The sequence below is a fragment of the Schistocerca gregaria genome, chromosome X (assembly GCF_023897955.1).
Source record: "Schistocerca gregaria isolate iqSchGreg1 chromosome X, iqSchGreg1.2, whole genome shotgun sequence".
Classification (NCBI taxonomy): Eukaryota; Metazoa; Arthropoda; class Insecta; order Orthoptera; family Acrididae; genus Schistocerca; species Schistocerca gregaria.
In genome coordinates this window covers 385,133,029-385,160,160 of record NC_064931.1, presented here as the reverse complement: position 1 = coordinate 385,160,160, position 27,132 = coordinate 385,133,029, and the positions used below count along the sequence as shown (strand labels likewise).

Below are 27,132 nucleotides of genomic sequence, written 5' to 3'. Positions count from 1 at the left end.
AAGCCTGTACCATTTTATACAAATGGCACCTTGCACAAATATATAAAATTACACACACGATCATTTTCATTTGATTAATCCACGACAAAATATTATTTTGTAAATTTTATATATTTTACACATTTCTTTACATAAGTTGCAAACACACATTAGTAAAGCATTCCAACATCACATATATCACACTTTCCATATCGTCTTTGCATATCATGGTTATATTATGACAAGCGTTAAAGGCAACAAAAAAATTGTAAATTATGTTACTGACTGAATAATAGTGTTACAGGTTCATATAGTTATGTATGTGACCAGTCAACCAACATATCCGAACTCACTGTTTTGTGCCTTCTCTGCTCTTGCACTGTTATTTTAATAGTACATCTTATGACAGTGACTGTGTTACCAGTCTTCATGCTTGAACGCTTGAGAGTGAGTGTGTATGCAAACGCGACTAGGAGCAAGAGATCAAAAACGTGATTTTGTTATTCCTTTCCTTTCGCGTATCAGTTACACTGAGAATTTGGGTTATTCGCGTTAGTTTCGAACGTGTACATTCATAATCGAAGTATTACCTGAATGGTCCTGAAATAATTAATGAAATAACATTTTTACATTTTGAGGAGTTCACAACTGCTAAATTTGGAACTGCGAATACGAACAACCATCAATTGTATAAGGGGATAACGACAATGAAAATTTGTGGTGGACCGGGACTCGAACATGGTTTTTCCGCATTACGCGAGTGGTCGCCTTAAGTGCTTGGGTATCCATACATAACACACGGCCACACGGAAACTTCCGTATTTCGTCGTTCCTGCGTCACAACATCTCATACACGCATTATGTAATTCCCATATAGGGGAGGGCATTTTAATTGAGAGTAGCTGCCCGATGTTGGCAGAAAATTACGATATTGCAGTGGCTGAACATTTTATTATTCCTTCGGACATGCGTGCATGGAATTTCTTACTGAATCTTCTCATTTACTGATTCCATGGGAATCAGTGAGTGATAATTATTTTTGATAATAGTGGGTTTTGCATACAATTATCCACAACAGCAGCTGCTGGAGGCCGTGAGGAGTAGGAGCACATCTTTTGACAACGTTTAGATGAACGTTAGCTTGCAAGCGGGTTGTACTGAATACCGAATAAAATATGAGTAGGTGGTTGTGTCAGAGGTGATTGACAGTCATATCTAGAATCAGAATCTGCGTTTATTGCAGTACACGGGTTAAATGGGGTCCTCCAGAAAAGGTGGAAATTTTCCAAATGCCAAATGCAGTAGTGGTAGATGGCGAAAGTTAAAGTTATTTGAGGCATGCAGTAACAATAATACAGAGCGAGCCCAAATGTTCAATTCCTCTGCATGCGCTAAGAAGAAGCGTCTCCTTGCGCCGTCCAAGTGCTCCAGGCGAGGTGCGGCACGCACCAATTAAGTATGCGACATAATTACGTCACCGTCGGTGAAGGCAACATTATTCATCAAATCCAGATTATCTTCTTACATTCCTACACCCGTGAAATTATTTTTGAACGTACTGCGAGCCTTGCTATGGCCAGTGAAACAAGGTAATGAGACACAGTTACTGTACAGTTACCATAATATGGCCCCTGCAGCAGTTCGACTGTTACTCATCAAACTTCACAGATCTGACCACTGGAGCGTAATATAATACGCTACTTGCTATCTCTATTGGTGTTGTAATCCGTATTTTCCAAGCTCTTGAGGTGAGTTATTAGATAAGTAATTATACAATCCGCATTTCAGTCTGACAGGTGCTTTTACGCGACTGAATTACGAGGCGAGAGATGGCAGTAGTGAATGAGAAGTAGGGCGGAAGAGAGATTAATTTTGAACGCGTCCGTGATACTCGATAAGCCACACGTGGTTCCTGTGTAGTTCCAAATAGCAAGCACCTCAGGCAGCTCAGTCTTCATTCGCTGGATGCAGGTTTGACGAACCAAAGGTGAGCACCGCCAGTCCTCTGTAATCGTAAGCTCTGGGCACGGTTCAGCGACCACCGTTCGGCATGGCGGTGGTACGTTGCTTAACAGATGGATCGTGATGAGAGCATAGTCCGCTACACATAAAAAAAACTCACCCTCAACGTGTGCTGCGCGACAGTGGGGCAAATGGCTGTTGCGAAACAGTCGTTAGGTTGTAATCTCTCGGTCTCCTACCGCACTTCAGTTGTATACGTCTTGTCCATCCTGATTGGGCTCTTAGTTCCATAGCTACTTGTTGGATTTCTACTGAGCATATATGTTTTCATCATATCAGTCCCAGTGCATTGGGTGGACCAGACACTAACATTCAAAACAATGAAAGGCCTCGAGAGTGTAGGCCACCTGAGCACCCTGCTACAAAGTAAGAATCAGTTATTGTAACAGGACCAGGACAGTCTAAATGTTTTTGGGCTTATTGAAAGGCGTGGTATCTCATTCTATATGCGAAAAGTTCTAGACTGTATTACAAGAGGCCTAAAATAATTTAAGACATTCCGGAGTACTACTTTGTTAATTGAAACATCCACGCCTGGAGAAGTAACAAAACTACTGAAATTCGAGGAACTTGGAAATATCCCATTGTAGCTGAACTGTACAGAATTCTAAATTTCAGCATAGGTTGGTGTCATTTAAACAAATGATAAAAGAAGACTTCGCCAAACTACAAAAAGAATGGACAGACTAAGGTTTCAGTAACAGGTGGGACACAGTTGTTGTAGCCAGAGAATCAGGCATTACTTCGCAACCAGCCAAGAAATATGAAGGTAGCCACCTCGTATATCCTTTATTGTAAACTTCATGCACATAATTTATGACTGATGAGCTCAGATTGCAAATAAGTGTATTTTTGTTACAGCATCACAACAGAAGTGAAGTTCCACATAAGACAGAGTTTGAGTAACAGCTGAAATGATCGTCCATGATCAGATATGAGTAACAGAATAAGAGTCTACAGTAACGTTGGTCCAGTCATCTCATGAGCACAAGTAGACGGTCAACGTTCCACCGATACAGTGGCACAGAGTCCTGGGGAGGCCAGGATCGGAGGAAGTGGGAGCTATAAGAAAGATTTATGGCCACTTAAGCTGGAGTGTCACCCCGGCTGCTGGAGCAGTCTCAAGGCGCAGAGCAGTGCAGACTCGGTGGAAAGGTTGTGTGGAAGGCCCCGAAGTTGAGCGAAGAGCTGCCTTCTGCAGGTTGAGCCGCCACTTAAGTACACAGCATATGAAGGAATATCCGTGTAACCCGCAAATGTAAGATAGTTCCCTCGATTGCAGTACCGCTCTTGCTGCTACGGGCATCGCCTATGAGCGATGATGGTGCTCCTGGTGGCGCCTGCTAACATTTAACCTGTCAATAAATGGTTTGTAATCAGTACAGTGTCTATAACATACGATGTACTAGCAAGGCCCGCAAGCAGTCTCAGAAGAAGGAGCTCTGGAGGCCTTGGAACAGACTACCTGCTAGTCGCGGACATTGTACAGGAAGGAGTAGTGACCAATGCACGACCTCCAACTTAATACTGCAGCTGGGTGTTGCAACAGTGCTGGGGTAGCACCCCATAATGTAGCTTTCTGCCATATAGTGGCTGACTGTGATGCTACATGCAGTAGCACAAAGCGAGGTTTCCACAGCAGAGTATATGACGGGACCCTACCATCTCTTGTAATACTCCCAGCCAGAGGAAGTGTAAATGATCCCAGCTTAACAGGTTGCATCATTCCATTGGCATCGTGCATTAGCTGGCACAGTCTCCACGTCAGCCATTGGCTGAATGTATGTTTAAGCTATACCAACCTCCTCGAACAGTATCAGCAACTAGGTGAAGCCAATAATTGAGTTCTGATGATTCCAGGCCTCGAACTTGATCCGCCGAGGCAAGATTGACCAGTGGGAGTCATCATCCGAAACAAAATGTCAGCCACCAAGGCTCCTGCGTTCGCCGTGGAGCCACCACACTTCACCCCAGTGTCACGGAGTGCCGTCTAGATTGCCCTTACGTCACCAAGCTGACAAGGTGATGTGGCACTGCCTCAGCATACCAGCGACGACGATGTAGCTACCCACTGTCCACTGATTGGCACCTGGTCCACTGCAGTTGAGGTACTGTATGGAAGGCATCATGGACTCTGGGCTCGATGAACAGCTTCCTGCACACACACAAATCTGCAGCCAGAGCCAACCAGCCCACAACATGACGTAAGTGAATGATACCCTCAAAAGAACACCCGCGTTCATCTACGTCTACATCTACATACCTGCTCCGCGAACCCGCTTATGGTGCGTGGCGGAGGGTAGCGTGTACCACAACTAGTCATTTTGTTTTCTGTTCCACTCGTAAATACAGCGAAGGAAAAACGACTATCTATATGCCTCCATACGAGCACTTATCTCTCTGATCTTATCTTCTTGGTCCTTACGCGAAATGTACGTTGGCGGCAGTAGAGTCGTTCTGCAGTCATCCCCAAATGCCGGTTCTCTAAATTTTCTAATCAGTGCTCCTCAAAAAGAACGTCGCTTTCCCTTCAGTAATTCCCATTTGGCTTCCAGAAGTATCCCCGTAATACTTGCGTATTGTTCTAACTAACCCGTAACAAATCTAGCAGCCAACCTCTGAAATTCGTTGATGTCTTACTTTAATCCGACCTGGTGCGGACCCCAAACACTCGAACAGTACTCATAAATGGGTCGCACTTGTGTCCTATATATTGTCTCCTTTACAGATGAGCAACACTTTTCTAAAATTTTTCCAATAAACCGAAGTCGACCATTTGTCTTCTCTACCACAATCCTTACATGCTTACCATTTCATTTTGCTTTGCAACGTTACGCCTACATATTTAATCGACGTGTTTGTCAAGTAACACACAGCTAATGCTGTACTCGGACATTATAAGTTTGTTTTTCGCACTCATCTGCATTAACGAATACTTTTCAAAGATAAATTTATTGGTACTCATCTGCTTTAACGAATACTTTTCAAAGATAAATCTATTGGATTCCATCCCTGAAAACTGATTCTATGATGAAGTACGAAGAACTTGCTCATAACAATGCTACAGGGCAGCCGACAAAATGTTGGGAAAGAATTCTCAATGTTTGTCAGATTTTTTTAACTTTCAAGTAGTGTTGCCATAAACAAGCCAATTAAGAAATCGCACCACAAAATTGAACGTATATGACAGCATAGACCATGAGGCCGAGGAGCTACACTATCGTGTTATGCCTCGCCTTTAGAAAGGGTTTAAGTTAACAGGAAAACACTGAACCTGTCATTTTTGCAGGAGTGGTCTTGTTAACGAATGCTACCATGATTTGACAGAGTGCCCACACTACTTATACAGAGCGACACCGTAATCGATGTTCTAATGTGTGGGGTTCATCACACCTTCCACAAGTAGCTGAAGCACGTAGATTGATTTCCACGAGTCGCTGGTTCGTTGGTATTGTATTATTTACTCGTTCGAAAATCTTGTGGCAGCACTGGGTGATTGTTATTATTACACACCTGTTGCCAGTTCCTTGTAGCTATCCGAACTTGCAGCTTGTCGACCTGTGGTTGTTCGAGTATGGCATATCCGTGGCCGTATTTTAAACTCAACTCCTGCCGAGAAAGTACTCTCATTGAAAAGGAATCTGGTACGGAATCCCCAGCACCGCCATCGGGGCCTACTTGGACTGCGGCCGATAGATTACCAGAAGTGCGCCGTCTATTCATCCGGGCTGCTTACCTGCAAGGTGTTTGTACGGTGGACCAACAGCTCCGCACACTTGCATTCGAAGTCGACCAAACAAAGGCTTCCAGGTGACATGTCCAGCGCTCAATTCACTGTACTGGCTTTAAAAATCTCGTGTCTTCATACCTGCCAATACACAACTTGCTAGACTGACCCGCCGAGATGCTTTGGTGCACTTGTGGCTTCAGCAACGTACTAGGCCTTGTACAGGATGAAGGTATGAATTTTTGATGCAGGTTAAGCCGCCCACTTGCATGGATTCCGTAAAGACGCTTTATAGTGACAAGGGTTCGAAGCCAGGTTCGTTCCTGCATATGTTGCGGGCATGCAGTGACATCAAACACCATTATCGCGTATCAGGGTCGACCGACGTCAGTTCCATGCTGGTCAGTTGGGAGAAGGACGATTTTACGGCGACTGAGTGTCGCACCCGAGGCGAGTTCATACTGAGCAATTGACGAATTAAATCAGTGTCATTGGCTTGTTCGATGAAGACGTCCATATCATCGGGTTAGACTATACACATCATGATGGCGTGCTGTGTCCTCACTCCACCCACCAAGTGGCCTATGGCTCGTACCAGAGAGTCAATCGCAATCACAAAGAAAAACGTAGACGGCAGGCGGCCCCGCCGGACACATCGTTGCATGGCAACTGCCTTCGTTCTCTGGCCATTCATTAATGGTCAACACAGACCTTTCTCCTATCACGAAAAGCTGAAAAACGAGAGAGTGAGGGGAAATGGAGATACATATACGTGTGTATGTTAAACATCTTCCCTCCAAAATTTCTCTCCTTCGTACCTCCTGCCGCTCGGGGTAGCCACTCGGTCTAGGGCGCCTTGTACGTTTCGTCGGAGGTTCGAGTCTCCCCGCTGCCATGGGTGTGTGTGTTCTCCTTAGCGTAAGTTAGTTTAAGTTAGATTCCGTAGTGTGTAAGAATAGAGACCGATGAAATCAACAGTGTGGTCCCACAGGATCCTACTACAAATTTAAATTTTTTTCATACCTCCTCTGTGTTACTACAGATGACGTGTCACTGATCTCATTTGTACTAAGATTGCAGTACACGTGAGGTGCCTATTTGCTTCCACCGCCCTGAGTGGAATGCATAAGTTCTAATAATTGTTCACTAACCTGCAGTCTTTTACATCTGTTGTCCCCTCCTCAGAAAGCCGCACGTTGGTCGTGAATCGGTTTTCTTTAGACTTTAATAAACTCTTAGCGAGGTACCAATATTTTAGAAATAATTAAATTTCCAATTCGTTTGCTTATACGGGATGCCTCTCGCTATTCATTAGCAGAACATGAGAAACTGCACAGTTACATTCCACTTTAGAGTCACAAATAGTTTCCATTTTTCAACAAAATAATGAATGCGTATTTCCGTCATTACTATCACATTGTTCTCAATTACGTGTCCAAATAGCCAGAAATTGCTAACAGAGTTTCAACTGACGCCGAACGCTCAGAAAACATGTCTGCCCTCCGAGGCTGCAGAATCAACCCTCACATTTACAAATAATACACTACTATAAAGTCTTAACTGGTGCCGTCCGCAGCAGGCAACATATTTGTCCTCCGAGACTGCCGATTTAGCTCTGATCCCAACCACTTTCCCAGCCATCCAAGTTAGGTGCTATCCGAAGATCACTGAAGGGCTTCGTCTGCCTTTACTTTTAGCAGTTGTTTATTATTCTGCTAGTTATTAATACTTTTGACATAATAGTATGCTAGCACGGTATTGAGAGATGCCTTAGTGTGAAATACAAGTAAATACAATCTTTAGTTTGTTTAATATTAATAACATACGATTATCATTTTGGCACGCAGCTTCGGAATGCTGCAGCCAATCGCGGAAAATAACCACAATTTAGGCGGTCTTTCTCACGATACCCGTACCGGGCTAATCATCTGTCATCGGTATCTCACAATACATTGTCATCTTGCTGCTGCTGCTGCCTTCTCAACTGCTCTAAAAAGAGCTTCTAGCAGCTAAATATCATGGCTCTAAAGCCAGAAATATTACACATCCCGCTTCATCTGACATTTCCAAAAATTGGGATGTTCTTGCAAGCAACAATCAGATTTAGAAATAAACAATTTTTATTCGAATTTTTATAAATATTTCAGATATCATCTCTGAATAGCCTTACCATTTCAGTATACTTGTAATTTCTTATGTTTTTCAAAAGTCGAATCTACTTTTAAAACTTTCACTGTCAGATTATTAATTTAACTGTGCAATGATAGACTTAAATACTCCGTGATTAGAAAAATCTGATTATTACCTTCAATAATTTTGTACACAACCTTATATCTCAAAATCATTAATCTTTAGTTACACTTTCAGTACTAATTACATTATTGCTTTAACAGTAAAGATTTTCAAAGTATCATTAGTCTGCACCTTGATGTTGTTTGTAGTCTTTCGTAAACCTACAGCGTACGATTTCTGCTAGAATACTCTATAGTACATCACTGTCTCCTAACCAAGTTTCAATCACAAAATTTTGCACGGCAGTGAACTACTAACGGTACATTGCCGTCCATTAAATTCGACAAAGTATTTCTCGTAAGACGTTAAACAGCTATAGCACTGCTATCGGCGCATTGCCGACCTTTCATTTCGATGAAACATTATTTACATTTTACACTTTTCCTCACTATTATGTTGGCACCATGCCGCTGTACACTTATTGATATTTGAATGCGTCGTAAAGACTTCCACTTCACATGGTTACAAATGAAAGACACACAACACCTCTACATTTCACAAATACGTGGAGACGGAAGAAAATTACGCTCACACGTTTTTACCAGAACATAAGCAAGTAGCCCATAACAGCAACCCATACTGATGATTCTGTTGTCCATGATGTGGCCTTGCCTTGTGAAACTCCAGACTATGCAAAGTGGTGTTGCGTTCATTATCTGTCTGTCCATTCTGCCATCTCCAATCACAGTATGCAGCTCCAGTACAACTTCATGAAACAATACAACAAGCCTTAAATTAGACTGCTAATAATTTTAAATAAATTTTAAATAAACGTGTTTTCATACACTATTACAGAATAAATAAATAACATGTAATGTTTTGTTTTGATTTTGGCTGGTTATAAACAATGTCGCTGTTTACATCGTCCTACGACAGTAGTTCATAAATATTTTTGTTTTGGTCACAGCTTTAGCTACTTACAACTGGGAAATTGCAATTCACACTCTTTAAGAGCTCTGTGCTTGCTCGCACCATCTGTTACTACCGATGTGCTTCGCTAACGACTAAGCCGCTGTCACCTACTCTGCTCTTTAAATCTTACCTACGGAGGCTTACCGTTGTGATTCACAGATACATTGAGGGAACCTTTTAGAATCTTTATTGAAGTTTAATGCACAAACACTCATTTACCAAATCGCCGCTTCATTCCATGGTATGAGGTTATCACTCCTTCAATAATTGAGTGTCATTGTTGCTACCAACCGTACTAGTGTAACTGTATTCAAGTAATGGCTGTTTATTTTCTACTGACTATACGAGCATTATGTGACTTTATAATATGTAGGGCCTGAATGCCTTATGCTTAGCTAGACCTTTATTCCACAATCCTCTCATATTTAAAACCAGTGTACGGCCTTACTCTCTATCCTTCATATTACGTGGCCTTTCATGTAATCCTTATTTACTACGTTTATGTCTTTTATGAAATTTCCATGTCTGTGTTGTGTCCTATATCGACAATATGTCTTCTCCCTTGTACTTCATAAAATAGTCAGGGGAAACCACTTCGCCCGTAAATACTACGCAATGGCCGACTTACACGTCGCCTGTTGCCTTTCCACCCTCAGTCTTCATTAATGACTGGCCAACTTTCCTGTCACCTAATAACCGTACTTCTCCTTTCTCTCTCTATGTAAATAATAGGCCGACTTTTTTGTCGCCTAGTAACGATAAGTTTCCATTTACCATAAATGTCTTTGGCACGACCGTCCTAACCTATCAGTGTATCATAATTCGTTACAGCGGAGACCAATTCGCCGTTTCAAATCATGCTAAAAAGTAACGATATGTCTGTATTGACACAATCTGTACTTTATCTCAAGATAACAGTTATTTCCATTAATTTTGCCACCAGATTTACTTGTATTACAGATTGTTATATTCACGTACCTGGTTTAGCGTCATCCTTTTCTTCTGCAGCCTTTAGCTTATTTTTATGCGTTTATTTCATTTGTGTTCTGTGTAATAGGCCTCGTCTTGCTTTCCTATTCTTAAAATATTTTCAGGCATTAAGGTTTATGTATCGTTGTTGTGAATATTAAAAAGTTGTTCCACTACATACTTTATAGTATGTTTTTGTTTTGTCAAACAATCTGGTGCTGGTGTCTTGTTAAAACTATATATTGTGTCCTCTCGTTGGTGTATCTGTAGTCTATACTTCGTATATTCTGGCTTCTCCACATATATTCCATCAAATGTCTGTTTTTCACCCATGCTATGCAGCTATTTATTTTGCTGGATTACTTTGTTTTTATCATCTTGTTTCTTTGTTGTCACATTCAATGTAAGAAAATTTGATCATCTTAATTTTGACAAGGGAAGAATGTTAAAGATGACAGATGTAATTCTGAATAAGAACTAACAGCAGGAAAAGAAAATGAAGTATGCTGTCAGTTAACTCTGGCACCTGGTAATCGTCTATTACCTAGCAATCTAAAGAGCGTTATTGCCCCCTGATGTTAGTATTGGTAATATTTTTTCTTGTCACTGCTTGACATTTCACGTAACAATTGTTGTCGCGGTATTTCCGTGGTAGAATGAAGCACTTCATTCATAACTTTTTCAGATTCAAGCACGTAATCTACCCACATCTGATGCTACTTAGAACTGAATTGATAGCTTCGTCTCCTATGGACGAATGCAGTATAAATTTGACCAATTTTTGTTAGCTGCCACTTAAAGAAGCTGGATATCAAGTCTATATTTATTGACATCTTAACGCCATTCAACTTCTGTACGGGACCTACTAACACTTCACTCCCTTTTTTCACCACTGAACCTTCCGCTCACAAATACTTCACCTGTCGCTCTGTTTCCTGTGCTGCAAGGCCAGTATAGATTCAAGAATGCTTGCACGAATTCTTTATATGTTTCACTTGTGTTACTGGACCTTGTTTCCCATGATATTGCTTCTCCTTCTAACTCACTGGTCACGAATTTGAATTTTTGCTGTTCAGTCATGCTTTCAAGAACAATGCCCTGAAATAGTCTAGAAAGGCTACTGGGTGTACAGTTCCCTTACTAGAGAAATAGTGGAATTTGTACGTCATTTACATGAACAAAACCTTTCTTTCTTATCACACCAAATTTCGACCTCTTGTTTAACTTCATTTCCTATTTTGTCTTGCATCACAGGAAGCACTTTTTGCTCTATTTCTCTTAATTCGTTTTGAATCGCACTTGTATTACCTTTACAAGGGGAGTCTAGATTTGAAATATTATGACTAAGTATACAGTTATCACTAATTGTTTTGGTAGCTGTGCTTTGTTCCTATCTTACATTACTAGCGTCATTAATTGTTGTTTGTATTGCCCCATTTTGATCCTGCAAATCCTTATTTAACTTTCTGATTTCATGGTCAACCTCTTTTACCCCGTTGTTTTGTTTCATCATGTGTTTTCTTCTAACATTCCTCAGTTTTAGCTTCACCATTTGTAAGCTCTTGTTCCAAAGTATCGAACTTAGAATTAAGTTTAGCTATTCTTATCTTAACTTCTTTCAACCCCTGCTTATTTTGTTTTCTTGCTACTTTTTGTTCTTGCAAAATTAGTTTTAGCATGGACCTTATATCCTGCTCATCCTGAGTTGGCGAAGTGTCAGCTAATTATGTACCGTCACTTACTTCCCTTTCCTCTGACACTTTACTAATACTAATTTTCCAATTACAAATCTTAGATTGCTATATGTAAGTGCAACACTTTCGCTACTTTTCTTCGTCGGCACACTGCCGCTGATTCTCGTTGTTATGGGCTGCACCGCTGGCTGCAACTACGCCGTTGTGATTTGCTAAAGCTGGCACTTCAAAACCACCCTGTATTGCTAACTGCACGGACCGCTGTTTGCTGTCGCCGCACCTGTTGTCCGTGGCTGTCTCACGCTACTCTGCACGCTGCACCATCTCGTAGCATGAAGAATGTTGAAGCGATGATTAATAGCGTAGTCCCATGGACCGCGCAGTCAACGTTAACTTTATTCCCGTAGCACTACAGCACCTTCTGTTTCTGGTTCAAGTGGCTCTGAGCACTATGGTACTTAACATCTGAGGTCATCACCCCCCTATAACTTAGAACTACTTAAACCTAACTAACCTAAGGATATCACACACATTCATGCCCGAGGCAGGATTCGAACCTGCGACCGTAGCGGTCTCGCGGTTCCAGACTGTAGCGCCTAGAACCGCTCAGCCACCCTGGCGGGCTTCTGTTTCTGATTCACCTCGATACCATTTTAATAGTAACAAAAAATTTGATTTTGTGGTACCAATTATTATATTACAACTAAAATTCATAACCATTTCAAACACATTCCCAAGTCTACTTATCATAGTTATTATGCAGTTCTCGGATCGTTGACTCTACACACGGATCACTGTCCTTACACAGTTCGCTGGTCGGTTGTATATCACAGTTGTCTCGATAATAAAATCTAATCTCACAGTTGCAAAGCCCTTCCATTTCGAAATTCCCGCCAGGGGTTACCATGCATGTCAAGTTGAAAAACGAGAGAGAGAGGGAGATATACGTATGTGTGTATGATAAACCCTTTCCCTCGAAAATTTCTTTCCTTTATACCTATTCTGTGTTATCACACATGATGCGTCACTGATCTCATTTGTACTAAGATTGCAGTACACGCGAGGTGCCTATTTGCTTCCACCGCCCTGAGTGGAATGCATAAGCTCTAATAAATGTTCACCAGCCTGCAGTCTTCTATAGCTGTTGTCCCCTGCACAGAAAACAGCACTTTGGTCGTGAATCCGTTATCGTCAGGCTTTAATAAAATCTTAGCGAGGAAGAAATATTTTAGAAATAATTAATATTCCAATTCGTTTGTTTATACGGGATGCCACTCGCTTTTTATTAGCAGAAATTGAGAAACTGCACAATTGCATTCCACATTAGAGTCACAAATAGTTTCCACTCTTCAACAAAATAATGAATGCGTATTTCCGTAATTACTATCACCCTGTTCTCAATTACGTGTCTAAATAGCTAGAAATTGCTAATAGACAACATACCTGTTCTCCGAGACTGCAGAATCAGCTTTCACATTTACAAATCATACTATACTGTAAAGTCTTAACTGATGTCGTCCTTAGCAGGTAACATGTCTGTCCTCCGAGACTGCCGATTTAGCTCTGATCCCAACCACTTCGCCAGCCATCCAAGTTAGGCGCTATCCGAAGATCAGCGAAGTTGTTTATTATTCTGCTAGTTATTAATACTTTTGACATAATGGTATGGTAGTACGCGATTGGGAGATGCTTCAGTATGAAATGCAAGTAAATACACTCTTTAGTTTGTTTAATATTAATAACATACGATTATCGTTTTGGCACGCAGCTTCGGAATGCAGCAGCCAATCGCGGAGCAGAACCATAATTTAAGCGGTCTTTCTAACGATACCCGTACCGAACTAACCTTCTGTCATCAATACCTCACAACACATCATGTTATCTTGCTGCTGCTGCCTTCTCAACTGCTCTAAAAAGAGCATCTAGTAGCTAAATATTATGGCTCTAAAGCCAGAAATATTATACATCCCCCTCATTCTAAGATTTTCAAAAATTGGGCTGTTCTTGCAAACAAGAAATAAACAATTTTTATTCGAATTTTCAAAAATTTTCAACTGTCGTCTCTCAAGAGCCTTACCATTCCACTATACTTCCAATTTCTTATCTTTTTCAAAAGTTGAATCTACAGGGTATCCATAAAGTCCCTTTACAACCTCAAAATTTTATTACGACTACAGTTGCAGAAATATTTTAACAACATTTCTTTTATTGTAATCAGAGTTTATAAAAGTTTTTTTGACCGTGTTTAATAGACCTCTATATGGGCGCCTTTAGTTGCACGAAGCACATGAAGACGGTAATCACTTTCTTGCCATGTTCGCTGTAGCTTAGCGTCATCAGTGGTGGCAATGGCATTATGAATCCTGTGCTTCAAGTCAGAAATGTCCCGTATCTGTGTTTGATACAGATATCTTTTACATACCCCCATAAAAAAAGTCCAAGGGAGTGATATCTGGCGAACGCGGTGAACAAGGAATTGGTCCATCCCTCCCAATCCATCTGCCTGAAAATTTTTCATTGAGGAACCGACGAACATGCAGTCCCCAATGTGCTTGTGCACCATCTTGCTGTAAAATGATAGTTGGTTGTAAGTCAATCAGTTGTGGTGCTACATATTCGGTCAGAAGTGTGACATCAACATCTGCAGTAATTGTTGATTCGTTGAAAGAAAAAAGGAGCGGTTATTTGGTTGCACATGATTCCACACACACATTCACTTTTGGACTATCCCGGTGAAGCCCCGTAGTCACATGAGGGTGTTCAGATCCCCAGATTCTCACATTGTGTCTGTTTAATGAAATGTTGCCTAGTCACTGAAGCGAACTGACTTGAGGAATGCTTCATCCTCCGAAAGGCGTTCCAGCATGTTTAGTGAAAACTCTGTCCGTTTTGGCTTGTCATTTGGCTCACGTGTCTGTAACAGCTGCACTTTTTAAGCGCACAAAATGTGCAAATGTGTGTGTATTTCTAAGGGACCAAACTTCTGAGGTCATCGGTCCCTAGAGTTACACACTACTTAAACTGACTTAAACTAACTTATGCTAAGAACCACACACACACACACATGCCCGAGGGAGGACTCGAACCTCCAACGGGAGGGGTAAGCGTACAACCGTAAGTTCTTGTGGAGGACCTTATGCACAGTTGAACGTGGCAGTTGCTACTGTCTGGCAGCTGTGCGGATGGACTTCAAAGGTGAATGACTGAAGATGTTTGAAACACGATCGATGTTTTCCTCGGATGTTCTTGGTCGACATCTCCTCCCTTTATCCAACACTGTCCCTGTCTCCATAATTTTTTTTTTTTGACCATGCACGTATTGAAGTTTCGTTGATTCTGAACATCTGATTTTGTCTTAATAAACCCGGACACGCATTGTGCCTTCCCTTGAGGTGGTGGTGGTGGTGGTTAGTGTTTAACGTCCCGTCGACAACGAGATCATTAGACACGGAGCGCAAGCTCGGGTTATGGAAGGACTGGGAAGGAAATTGGCCGTGCCCTTTCAAAGGAACCATGCGGCATTTGCCTGAAACGATTTAGGGAAAGCACGGAAAACCTAAATCAGGATGGCGGGAGACGGGATTGAACCGTCGTCCTCCCGAATGCGAGTCCAGTGTGCTAACCACTGCGCCACCTCGCTCGGTCCCTTGAGGAGTTACCATTTTATAAAGGTTCAGTTCCTTCCATCAACAGAGTATCTGAAACACCAAATTTTAGTCTATATAAAAATTTTAGTAAACAGTGATTACAATAAAAGAATTTTGTTAAAATATTGCAACAACTGCCGTTGTAATAAAATTTTGCAGTTGTTAAGGGACTTTAGGGATCCCTGTACTTTTTAACTTTCCATTGTCCGATTATTAATTTACTTATACAATGATAGACATAAATATTTTGTGATTAGAAAAAATCTGATTATTACCCTCAATAATTTCGTGCATAACCTTATATCCCCAAATCATTAAACATTAGCTACACTCTCAGTACTAATTACATTATTGCTTTAGCAGTAAAGATTTTCAAAGTATCATTATCTGCACCTTTATGATATTTGTAGTCTTTTGTCAACCTACAGTGTACCATTTCTGCAAGAATATTCTACTGCAGTCCACCATCTCCTAATCAAGTTTCAATCCCAAAATTTTACACGGCAGTGAACTACTACCATCACATTGCCGACCATTAAATTCGACAAAGTATTTCTCATAAGAAGTCAAACAGCTATAGCTATAGCTACAAATCCATAAATATTACACTGCGTTCTTGATGATACACACGACCTAGTGACCACAGCCTACTTTAGCTATAAACACAATAAATAGTTGGGGCTGATGTGGTCGAAGGCATTGGTGAAGTCAGTTGTCAGAATTCCCACAGACAGACGACTGCGTGCAGTGTTGGAGGTTGTGTGCCTGTATGCAGATGCAGCGTAGATGATTGTATGACGGCTGGTATGGGCAGATAACTATGTCCATGACGAGCTTACATTCGCCACGCCGTGCAAGTTTACACGGAGATGTCAAAAGTCACAGGATGACGACATACATACATACAGATGGTGGAAGTATTGTGTACACAAGATATAAAAGGATGGTGCATTGGCGGAACTGTCAAGTGATTATGGCCGTACTGCGGGAATTAACAAACATAGAACGCGGAATGGTAGCTGCAGCTACACACGTGGGACTTTCCATTTTGGAAATCGTTAAGGAATTCAATATTCCGAGATCCACAGTGATAAGAGTGTGCCGAGAATACCATGTTTCAGGCATTAACTCTCACTACAGACAATGCAGTGGCCGACGGCCTTCACTTAAAGGCCGAGAACAGCGGCGTTTGCGGATAGTTGTCAGTGTTAACAGAAAGCAACACTTCGTAAAATAACCGCCGAATTCAATATGAAATATCCGGGGAACGTTTCCGTTAGGACAGTGCGGCGAAATTGGCCGTTAATGGGCTATGGCAGCTGCCGACGGCAGCGACTGCCTTTGCTAACAGTACGACATGGCCTGCAGCGCCTCTGCGAGACTCGTGGCCATATTGGTTGGACCCTTGTTGAATGGAATGGCGTGGCCTGGTCAGATGGGTGCCGATATCAGTTGGTAAGAGTTGATAGTTGAGTTCGAGTGTGGCTCAGACTGCACAAAGCCATGGACCTAAGTTGTCAAGAAGGCTTCATAATAGTGTGGACTGTGTTTACGAGGAGTTGAATGGGTCCTCTGGTCCAAATGAACTGATCATTGGCTGGAAATGGCTATGTTCGGAACTTGGAGAACATCTGCAGTCATTTAGATGGAGTATTTATGGATGACAATGTGGCATGTCACCAGGCGGCAATTGTTTCCGATTGGTTTGAAGAACATTACGTACCGTCAATAAAAATTTTCTGGGTTTTGTTTCAGTAAACGAAAACATCCTAAGGAAGGTCACTTGCAGCAGTGACCGAAACGTCGGTAGTTTTACATATTGACAATGCGGTCACAAACCCATAAAATTATGATTGACTGTAACAATGGCCACGGAAGCCTACGTTTATTTGTAACATTCTGTACAGTTCAGTCGAATGATTTGGCCACCCAGATCGCCCAACATATATCCAATCGCATGTTTATGGGACACAATCGGGAGATCAGTTCGTGCACAGAATCCTGCACTGGAAACACATTCGGAATTATGGAGAACTATAGCGACAGCATGGCTCATTATTTCTGCAGGGAGCTTCGAACGACTTGTGAGTCCATGCCACGTCGAGTTGCTGCAATACGCGGGGCAAAGCACGTCCGAAACGGCATTTGGAGACATCCTATGACTTATGTTCAAATGGTTCAAATGACTCTGAGCACTATGGGACTTAACATCTATGGTCATCAGTCCTCTAGAACTTAGAACTACTTAAACCTAATTAACCTAAGGACATCAGACAACACCCAGCCATCACTAATGTCACCCCAGTTTATAATCGGTCATCAGGAGTGTTATGGATCTTAGCTATGCAACAGCACACGTCTCCAGTGACTTTGGTATCAGCATTATACGGCGCGCTAGAAATTTGCTCGGTGCCGCTGTACGACGAATGGTGTCTTTCACCACGCCCGTGATTGTGTCTTCCATTATATCCAAGAATACCTGATAAAATTCCGTTGGAAGACCATCCGGGTCTGGACCTATTCTATAGGGCATCCGTTCAACGCCATATCGACGTCATCCTGATTCACCTCCTCGCATAATGCAATGCGATCAGAGTTACAGATAATCCAGGTATTCCTTCCAACAAAGAGGATATTGTAGCACTGTCATCTTCTATAGTGCGAAAAAGGTTTGTAAAGTAGTCCGTCACATGAGTTACAATAACTGTCTTCTCTGCGAGACGGACATCAGCATCCGTTACTATGGTTGTAAGTTGTTCCCTGCGCGCCTGTCGTGTCTCACGCCCAGGGTGGTAGATTGAGGGCAACTCGTCGTCGAAGCCACACCAGTAGTGTCTGCGGACCAGGATCCCTTTTGCCTGTTCACAATGGATGCGAATAACCTTGTTTCTAATTTTAATGAGAGACAGGCGAAGGTTTGCGTTGAGACCTACAGGAGGGTCGAGTGCATGTGGGAGACATTGTTGATAAAATGCAAACATGGGCTATTTCCAGAAGGGTACTTCGCATATGTAACCCTGCGCAGCAAACCTGCACTGTGACTTTACAAGATCGGTCTACCACTCTAGGGAGGGGCCAATTTCTTTGTAAACCGTGCTGCCGCACAAGATGTACTTCCGCGCGGGGACCGACCGTAGCAAGGTGACTTGTATTCCACTTCCAGAAAAGCGAAGTGGTCAGAGAACTAACATCCTGCAATGTCATTTTACATGCAAAGTCATAGTGGTCACTGCAACACTCTGTAAATCGTCTTTGAGTCACTTTGAGACACAGAACCTCCTGGCACCACCATTAAAAAAAGCGTCCAATATTTAATGCAACACACTTTTTTATTAGTCAGTTACGGTTGGAAAACCCGAAATTTGTTGTGTGATATCGTGGAATATTGCTGCTTCACCCCCTATAGTATCGCATAAGTGGCTGCGCTACACGTAGTCTTCTGTAAAGATCGTGCGTTAAAAACAGAGCACTGTCATTCAGTCTCTTTTGGGGGAAGACCGGAGCATCGCAGCTATTCATAGGCACTTACAGAATGTCTACGGAGACCTGTCTGTGAATAAAAAAAAGCACGGCGATTCGTTAGGCGAGGGGTCTGTCATCATCGTAACAAGGTCGAGCAAAGTTGTCCGATGTCCCGCGTGCCGACCGGACGCACACAGCTGTGACTCGTGCAATGTAGGAAGGTGCGGACACTCTCACTCTAGTTGTTCGACGGATCACAATAAAAACCTCGCTGAACAACTGGACGTGTCTGTTAGTAGTGCTGAGCCACCCGTCCACTAGTTGCGATACTCAAAGACGTGTGCCCGGTGCCTTTCTCGCCAACTAACGTAGACCATAAACAGCAATGAAGGACCATTGATTGCACATTACGATTCTGATCGTACAAAGGATTGTGGTGGCACATTTAGTGTCCATTTTTATATTTTAGGTGGCATAGTTACCAGTTATATTACCAAAATTCTTGGCAGTCACTTCTTGAAGTAAAATTATTGTAAAATCTCCCTACATTGAAATATCAATAAAATTTGCTATGCTGTTTTATGCAGAGTTTAAAGAGCTGTAATACTGAATGTTGAAATGGAAAACATTCTGAAATAGCTGTTACTAGTAGGCATTTAAAATTGAGCACTAATATAAGGCGTTAAACAAATTATTAAATAGTATTGTGCAGCTATTTGCTTCTAGAAGCAAAACCGGTGAAGAAGCAAAACAAGCGTTGAAGTAAAAACCGACTTGCAATTACTGCTTCTGAGAAAACACCTATGACACGGTGATTGGCAAAACTAACAGACATTACATGGTAAAAATTCTGAAATCATATCACAACTTTATTACTAGTCATTTGTGTAAAACATTTCTTTCGCGACAGACGATGCCAGGACAGAGGAAGGCTAATGCGTGTTTTCCTTCTCCAGCTCCTACGACAGCCCGCGGGCGTAGGCGTGACGCGCTGAGCACGCGCTACCATGCCCACCACCGTCCCCGGTAGCATCGGTTGAGGTGGCCACTTCCGCCTGACCGCCGCTAACGGCGGAGCTCGAGAGTATCGTAACCTGATGTCCACATGTGCGTTGTAGTATGTGCTCGCTACTCTGTTCGTTTTTGCGCTCAGGGGGCGCCGCAGTCTACTCTTTCAACGCGTTTACAAGCTTTTTCAAAGTGTTCGGTTGATCGTGGATGCTGGCCTTCCGAGCAACTCTCTCGTCATGCGGAACGCACGAAGAGTGACTTTCCGTTTCACTTTCGCTTTCCAATACGGAGGTGTCTGATCTTTGCACTATTACCTCTGCTACCCCTCCTGCGTCATTTTCTGTTGTCCACAGAAACCTATGCCTGTGGAGCCGGCGGAGGTAAACAGGTCTCCATTTGTTCAGGAACCTCACTACTTTTTACTTCAACCGGTGCTTCCTGGTGTGCCGCCTGTAACTGTTTCTGTGGTGTGACGGAACGGGACTTATCTCCATCTTTTCCTATGCCTCACTAGTAAGGAACAGGCGCTTCCATTTCATCTGATTGCGCCGTCTGTCGGGATTGAGGTACCGTGCCCGTGACTCACTAAATAACGAAACAAAACCACTGACCATACTACTCGTACGAAGATGTGGCCGGATTCTACGGGTACAGTCCATCCTTAAGTGTTCCATAGAATGACAGATGGAACGAATTGGTGGTTGACCAAAACACGTGACCTGAGCGCAACATCCACCAATGTGGGCGTAAGAGGCAATGTTTCCTCTTGATGTTAACGCGGACATTTCTCACGTCACTATTAACTTTATATCGGTAGGCAACAGACTATTTCTCTGTACTCACTGATAGGACTATATTCATTCGGGTATTCTTGTTGACCACCATAATCAGATGACACAATCTGAACAATGCTCAATTGACGTGCGCCACCGTATTATTTTTACAAACTGCTAACATATATCATTTGTTCAGAATTTTAAAAACAGCGAGTAATGTATAGAGCCCAACTAGATAAGCACTGCGGTCAAAAACACACTGAGCCGTGTTGGCTCTAGTGAATGTCGACACTTTTACTCACAATATATTGTAAAAATGGTTCAAATGGCTTTGAGCACAATGGGACTTAACTTCTGAGGTCATCAGTCCCCTAGAACTTAGAACTACTTAAACCTAACTAACCTAAGGAAATCACACACATCCATGCCCACGGCAGGATTCGAACCTGCGACCGTAGCGATCGCGCGGTTCCAGACTGTAGCGCCTAGAACCGCTCAGCCACTCAGGCTGGCACAGTATATTGCAATTCACCACATAGACATTTCTGCATGCAGTTCGCCTCCGCTCCGCAAGCATCACTCGGCGATGTAAACAAGCCTGGAGCGCCCGCGCCGCTCCGCACGATGGGAACTCTCAGTGAATCATTAAGGCAAATACTTGCATAGCTCCAGCATCGATGCGGACTTCCGTATGCCACATTGTACCCTTAATGATCGCCAAAATATGTGATGCTCTCACAGGGAGGGACAGTGCTATTATCATTGTCTGAGCCTGTCTTGGTATGGAATATACTGAGATGACAAAAGTCGTGGGATAGTATTATTCACATATACAAATTGCGGTAGTGTCACTTTCGCGAGGTATAAAGGAGCAGTTCATTGGCTGAGCTGTCATTTGGACTCAGGTGATTCATGTGAAAAGGTTACCGACATCGTTATGGCCTAACGGTGGGAATTAACAGACTTTGAATGCGGAGTGGTAGTTGGAGCTAGACACGTGGGACATGGCATTTTGGAAATCGTTAGGTAATATTCGGAGATCCACAATAGCAAAAGTGGGCCAACAATTATAAATATCGGCCACTACTCATTACCACGGACAATGCAGTTAACGACAAATGACCAAGCCGCGCAGGTTAGTCGTGCGGTCTAGGGCGTCTTGTCACGGTTCATGCGGCTCACCCCGTCGAAAGTTCGAGTCCTCCCTCGGGCATGGGTGTGTGTGTTGTCCTTAGCGGAAGTTAGTTTAATTAGTGTGTACGTCTAGGGACCGATGACCTCAGCAGTTTGGTCCCATAGTTCTTACCACAAATTTCCAGTTTAACGACCGAAAACATCAGCGTTTGCGTAGAGTATGCACTGCAAACAGACAAGAAATACTGCGTGAAATAACCGCAGAAATCAGTGCTGGACGTTCCACTAACGTATTCGTTAGGACAGTGCGGTGAAATTTGGCGTTAATGGCCTACGGCAGCAGACGACCGACGTGAGTGCCTTTGCTAACAACACGACCTCGCCTGTAGCGCGCCCTCTGGGCTCGTCACTATATCGGTTTGGCCCTAGACGAATGGAAAACAGTAACCTGAACCGATTAGTCCCGATTTCAGTTGGTAAGAGCTGATGATAAGGTTCGAGTGTGGCGCAGACCCCACGAAGCCATGGAACCATGTTGTTCAAACGGCTCTGAGCACCATGGGACGTAACTGCTGTGGTCATCAGTCCCCTAGAACTTATAACTACTTAAACCTAACTAACCTAAGGACATCACACACATCCATGACCGAGGCAGGATTCGAACCTGCGACCGTAGCAGTCCCGCGGTTCCGGACTGAAGCGCCTAGAACCGCACGGCCACCGAGGCCGGCCGAAGTGGATAAAGCGACCACTCGTGCTATGCGGGAAATCCGGGTTCGAGTCTTGCTCCGGCAAAGATTTGCATGTGTCACTAATGACATCACAGCTTATGTCTAATAATATTAACAGTTTGCGAATACAGTTCGTCTACAGTTAAATAGTTCTTACCAAACCAGTATTTGCTACAGCAGTGCCTTTAATCGAACCCAACGTCGTCCCAGGTCCGACTGACAACAGACAAACTCAATGAGTTAAGTTCTTCCAATCGCGGTTATAATTATTTATAATAATTTTCGCTGTCCACATAGATAATTGAAAGGGAGCTTGAATGGTCAACTCAGATTCATTCGAAAAATGTATGAGTTTTATAGCCTCCGCATTGTCATACATTATGTTCTGCGATATGAATTTTATCAGATTTAAAAAAGAATTTCGAAGCATTAAAATTGTTGTACTGTAATTCGCTCAGTCCTCAAGGCGTGCTTCTAGGCACACCAGATTTGTCCCCACTCCATAGGTATTTTCGAAATCGTTGCGGACACTTCCGCTGTGCGCCGTAGTTGCTGACTTCAGATTAACCATCTGCTTGTGATCAGAGACATTTAGTCAGTTGCTAACCACTACTTGGAAAAGGCAAATACAGTGTCTCTTGCCTCAAAAGGTCACAGCAGTCCCAGTCTGAATTTTACCTTGGCTCACACCCCTTCTCGATATGTAACTGGTACTCACAGGCAGATCGTAAATAATAAGAATAAGTACAGGGTGAGGCCAATAAAAGTGGCCCGGACAACAGAGTTCCAGGTTGCAAAGAAACATAGCAGAGGAAAGGAAATATAGTACTGACCTGACTACAGGAAATGTTGAGAGTGACCACCATTCATCTCTTGGCACCTTTGGTCAAAATGGCTCTGAGCACTATGCGACTTAACTTCTAAGGTCATCAGTCGCCTAGAACTTAAAACTAATTAAACGTAACGAACCTAAGGACATCACACACATCCATGTTCGAAGCAGGATTCGAACCTGCCACCGTTGCGGTCGCTCGGCTCCAGACTGTAGCGCCTAGAACCGCACAGCCACTCCGGCCGGCACCTTTGGTCCCTGGTCACAAGTTGCTGAAGGCAGATCGAAGCCGGATTGCTAAAATTGCTACAGTCTGATCCGAAATGTTCTGCTGCAGTTTCTGAAGACTATTGGGGTTGTTGCGACACACATTAGACTTCAGGGTTCTCCAGACAAAGTAATCGCACACTGGTAGATCAAATGACCTGGATGGCCAGCTAGAACCGTGACCAGACTGACCTCTGCTAACAACTCTGTCAGGCGTGAAGATTGTGAATGTGTGTTCCAATGTTCGGCCAGCTGTATTGCTAGTTACTCCATCCTATTGGAAGTGTATCTTTTGAGCCTCCGTCAATGCTGCCACAAAGGGTTCCGAAATGGTGGCAATGTAACACGCCACTCGTCCGGGTTAGTTTTCTTTGCCCCACCCTGCATATATAAAGGAACATTAATACCGTGTATTTCAAAGTTTAATATGTCTATGTTCGACCAGGTACCAACAGAATATTCAATAAACCTAAAACAATTTCTCTTGCTGTAGCTGGCCTCTGTGACCGAGCGGTTCTAGGCGCTTCAGTCTGGAACAGCGCGACCGGTACGGTCACAGGTTCGAATCCTGCATCGGGCGTGGATGTGTGTGATGTCCTTAGGTTAGTTAGGTTTAAGTAGTTCTAAGTTCTAGGCGACTGATGACCTCAGCAGTTAAGTCCCATAGTGCTCCGAGCCATTTGAACCATTTTTGAACCTTCGATCAAAAAAGACGGAAAATGGCCACTCGTGTGTGACTCCTGACCTCAGATGTTAAGTCCCATAGTGCTGATAGCCATTTGAACTGTTACTGTAAGTAGAACCTTCCTTTCAAATATTAGCACGCTCAGTGGTGTTTTTCATCTGTAAATATTCCAGAAGTTGATTTGGAAAGAATAGGTTCTTAAATTATATAATAATATTGTTTTTGTAGCAGCAGCAAGGTTAAGATGGCTGATGGTTCAAATGGCTCTGAGCACTATGGGACTTAACATCTGTGGTCATCAGTCCCCTAGAACTTAGAACTACTTAAACCTAACTAACCTAAGGACATCACACACATCCATGCCCGAGGCAGGATTCGAACCTGCGACGTAGCAGTCGCGCGGTTCCAGACTGAGCGCCTAGAACCGCTAGACCACCGCGGCCGGCTAAGATGGCTGAAACGTGGTGCCTAAACCATGAATATGTTATGTATTTCACACAAAAGTTTTAAGGATTTCGTTCTGCAGCTAGAGAAAGCAGAATTCTTACGTTCTGTAAGCGTTATGTACCGCTGGATGTCGCCGTGTGTGTTCCAGGTACGCTGACGGGGAAGAGTCGCGGTCGTGTTACTTGGAGTGGCCAGACGGACACTACCCCGAGTCACTCAGCGACTATGCGTGAGTAATACTTTCGTGATACGCCAATAACTCTGTCCATGAGAATAGTTTCATAATTCTCTGTCAACATTTATTTAATTCGAACTGAGTTTAATCGTTTATACAGTGTTACTATTTTGCTTCTGAACACCCTCTTTTGTAATCAGTGTATTAAACTATGAAGCACTGAGTCAATGACAATGAATCGTGAGTATTGAGGTCATAATGTTTTCCCGATTCTTTCAGAGACAGAAAAGTACTTGGAAGAGCCTTCGAACGGAATGGGCAGTATGTTGGAAAAAAGGTTATAAAATGAAGACCACTAAAGGTAAATCAAGGGTAATGAAATGTAGTCGAATGAAATCAGGCAATACTGACAGAATGAGATTAGTAAATTAGACACTACAAATAGTATATGAGTTCTGCTATCTGGGTAGCAAACTAGATGATTGTGGCCGAAGCAGAGATGATATAAAATAAAAGCTAGCAATAACAAGAATAGAATTGCTGGAAAGAGGAACTTGTTACCAGTGAATACAAATGTAAATGTTAATAAGCATTTTCTGAGGTATTTGTCTGAAGTGAAACGTGGAAGGAAGCAATATTGGGTTTAACTTCCCGTCGACATCGAGGTCATTAGCGACGGAGCCCAAGCTGAGATTGTGTCAAGGAACCATCGAGATATTTGCCTGGAACGATTTAAGGAAATCACGGAAAACCTAAATCTGGATGGCCGGATGAGGGTTTGAACCATCGTCTTCCCGAATGCGAGTCCCGTGCGCTAGCCACTGCTTCAAATCGCTCGGTGAAGTGAAACGTGCACGATAAACAGTTTAAACGAGAAGAGAATAGATGATTTAGTACTCTCGAGCTACAGAAGATTGCTGAAGGTTACATGGAATAAGTAATGAGTAGACACTGAATAGAATTGTGCAGATAGAAAATAATGGCACAATTTGACTAGCAAGAAAACGTTACCAAGTCGACATCATATTTTAAGGAGAAAAAGGCATGCTTGTAAGGTATCAGCCGCTGCAATCACTCTTGGATGAAAACCTGGGCCATAATATTGATAGCACGTTGTTGTGATATTGTGAAAGTACAGCTTTTAAACTTCGCACACACCAGTTGTTTGTCATCCGTCCGCCTCACTGCAGCCATCTAATGCCCGAGCGCGAAGCGTACAGCTGAATGACTAACAGCGGCCTTCTGTTCGCGGGGTCTTGAATAGTAGGGGATAGATGGGCATATCTACCTAACCTGGTTCGCAGTCTTGTTCAAGAACAACCATGTTATTCTATGCGAAATATAGTAAGTGATACGAGGATGTAATATGTCAACTGCACGCACAATATTATGTTAATAATATACTCATATTGATATTCTGCAGCTGTATATACATCTCAAAACAAAACGTAATAAAGCTAAGTAACTGAGAATTTAATCATGCCAATCGCGTTGAAGAATAACACATCTCCTGCAAATGTTCTTCACATCAACAATACCAGCTTTAAAATTAAAAAAAAACTACACAACAGCGATGTTAATAATTAAATACCATTACACTACTCCTTTAATAACACAGGTATTAGTTTCATTCATTTCAATGAATTTATGAAGCGCACCATAAAAATATTCAAAGCAAAGAGATCTCTGGCAGCAGCTACAGTTTAGAAACGGTAGACTTTGACACAATGAACAAAGCTGGTTACCAATGTCGAAAAAATAATTCACAGCCCTGTAACTTACTCCGCTGTACAATACGTCGCGTTCGGGAAGCAGGCGGCTGCAGCGAGACGGAGGAAATGGAAAAGAAACGGTACGCGCGAAAGTTTAAAGGCTGTTCTTTCAGAAGGTCATCATCATCATCATCATCATCATCATCATCATCATCATCATCATTTGTATGGCAATTCAGAAGGTCATAACTGCGTAATATCAGAATTATCGCCCAAGTTTTCGCTCGGGATCAATAGCCGGGGCTGATATTTTGGCAAGTGTACTTTTTGTCCTTAAAATAAGAGGTCGAGTTGACGAAGTTTCCTCGTAATAGAAAGGGAGGTAGGAAACATCCTGAGGCATCAAGGAATAGTCAGTTTGTTAACTGAGGGAAATATGGGGGGTGCAAATTGTAGAGGGAGTCAAAGTTCTCTTAAACAAAAGTTAACTGTAGTAATTATTCTAAGTCACAAGAGATATAATTCTAGTAGCACTTTTCTTTATGATGTGTCAGTCGCAGTACTGTGCATAGTAAGGGAAACAGGTATAACTGGGTATGAAAGTGAAACCGTGAACCCTCATATTGGTATTTAATAGTTGGTAAAATTGTTTTTTGCC

General features: G+C 42.6%; 1 protein-coding gene and 1 non-coding gene across 2 annotated transcripts in view; one reads left to right on the top strand and one right to left on the bottom strand.

Moving 5' to 3' along the window:
- Positions 1 to 25,187, top strand: part of LOC126298076 (tachykinin-like peptides receptor 86C) — a 198,129-nt gene extending 172,942 nt beyond the window's left edge. Inside the window, exons 4-5 of the mRNA XM_049989395.1 lie at positions 24,736 to 24,816; positions 25,042 to 25,187. Of these exons, the coding sequence (XP_049845352.1) occupies positions 24,736 to 24,816; positions 25,042 to 25,111 (151 nt within the window). The 3' untranslated portion in view covers positions 25,112 to 25,187. The remainder of the gene's footprint in view (positions 1 to 24,735; positions 24,817 to 25,041) is intronic.
- On the bottom strand, positions 15,163 to 15,235 carry Trnaa-cgc (transfer RNA alanine (anticodon CGC)). Its single transcript has one exon. It is a non-coding gene; the product is annotated as a tRNA-Ala (tRNA).
- Positions 25,188 to 27,132: the final 1,945 nt, after the last annotated feature.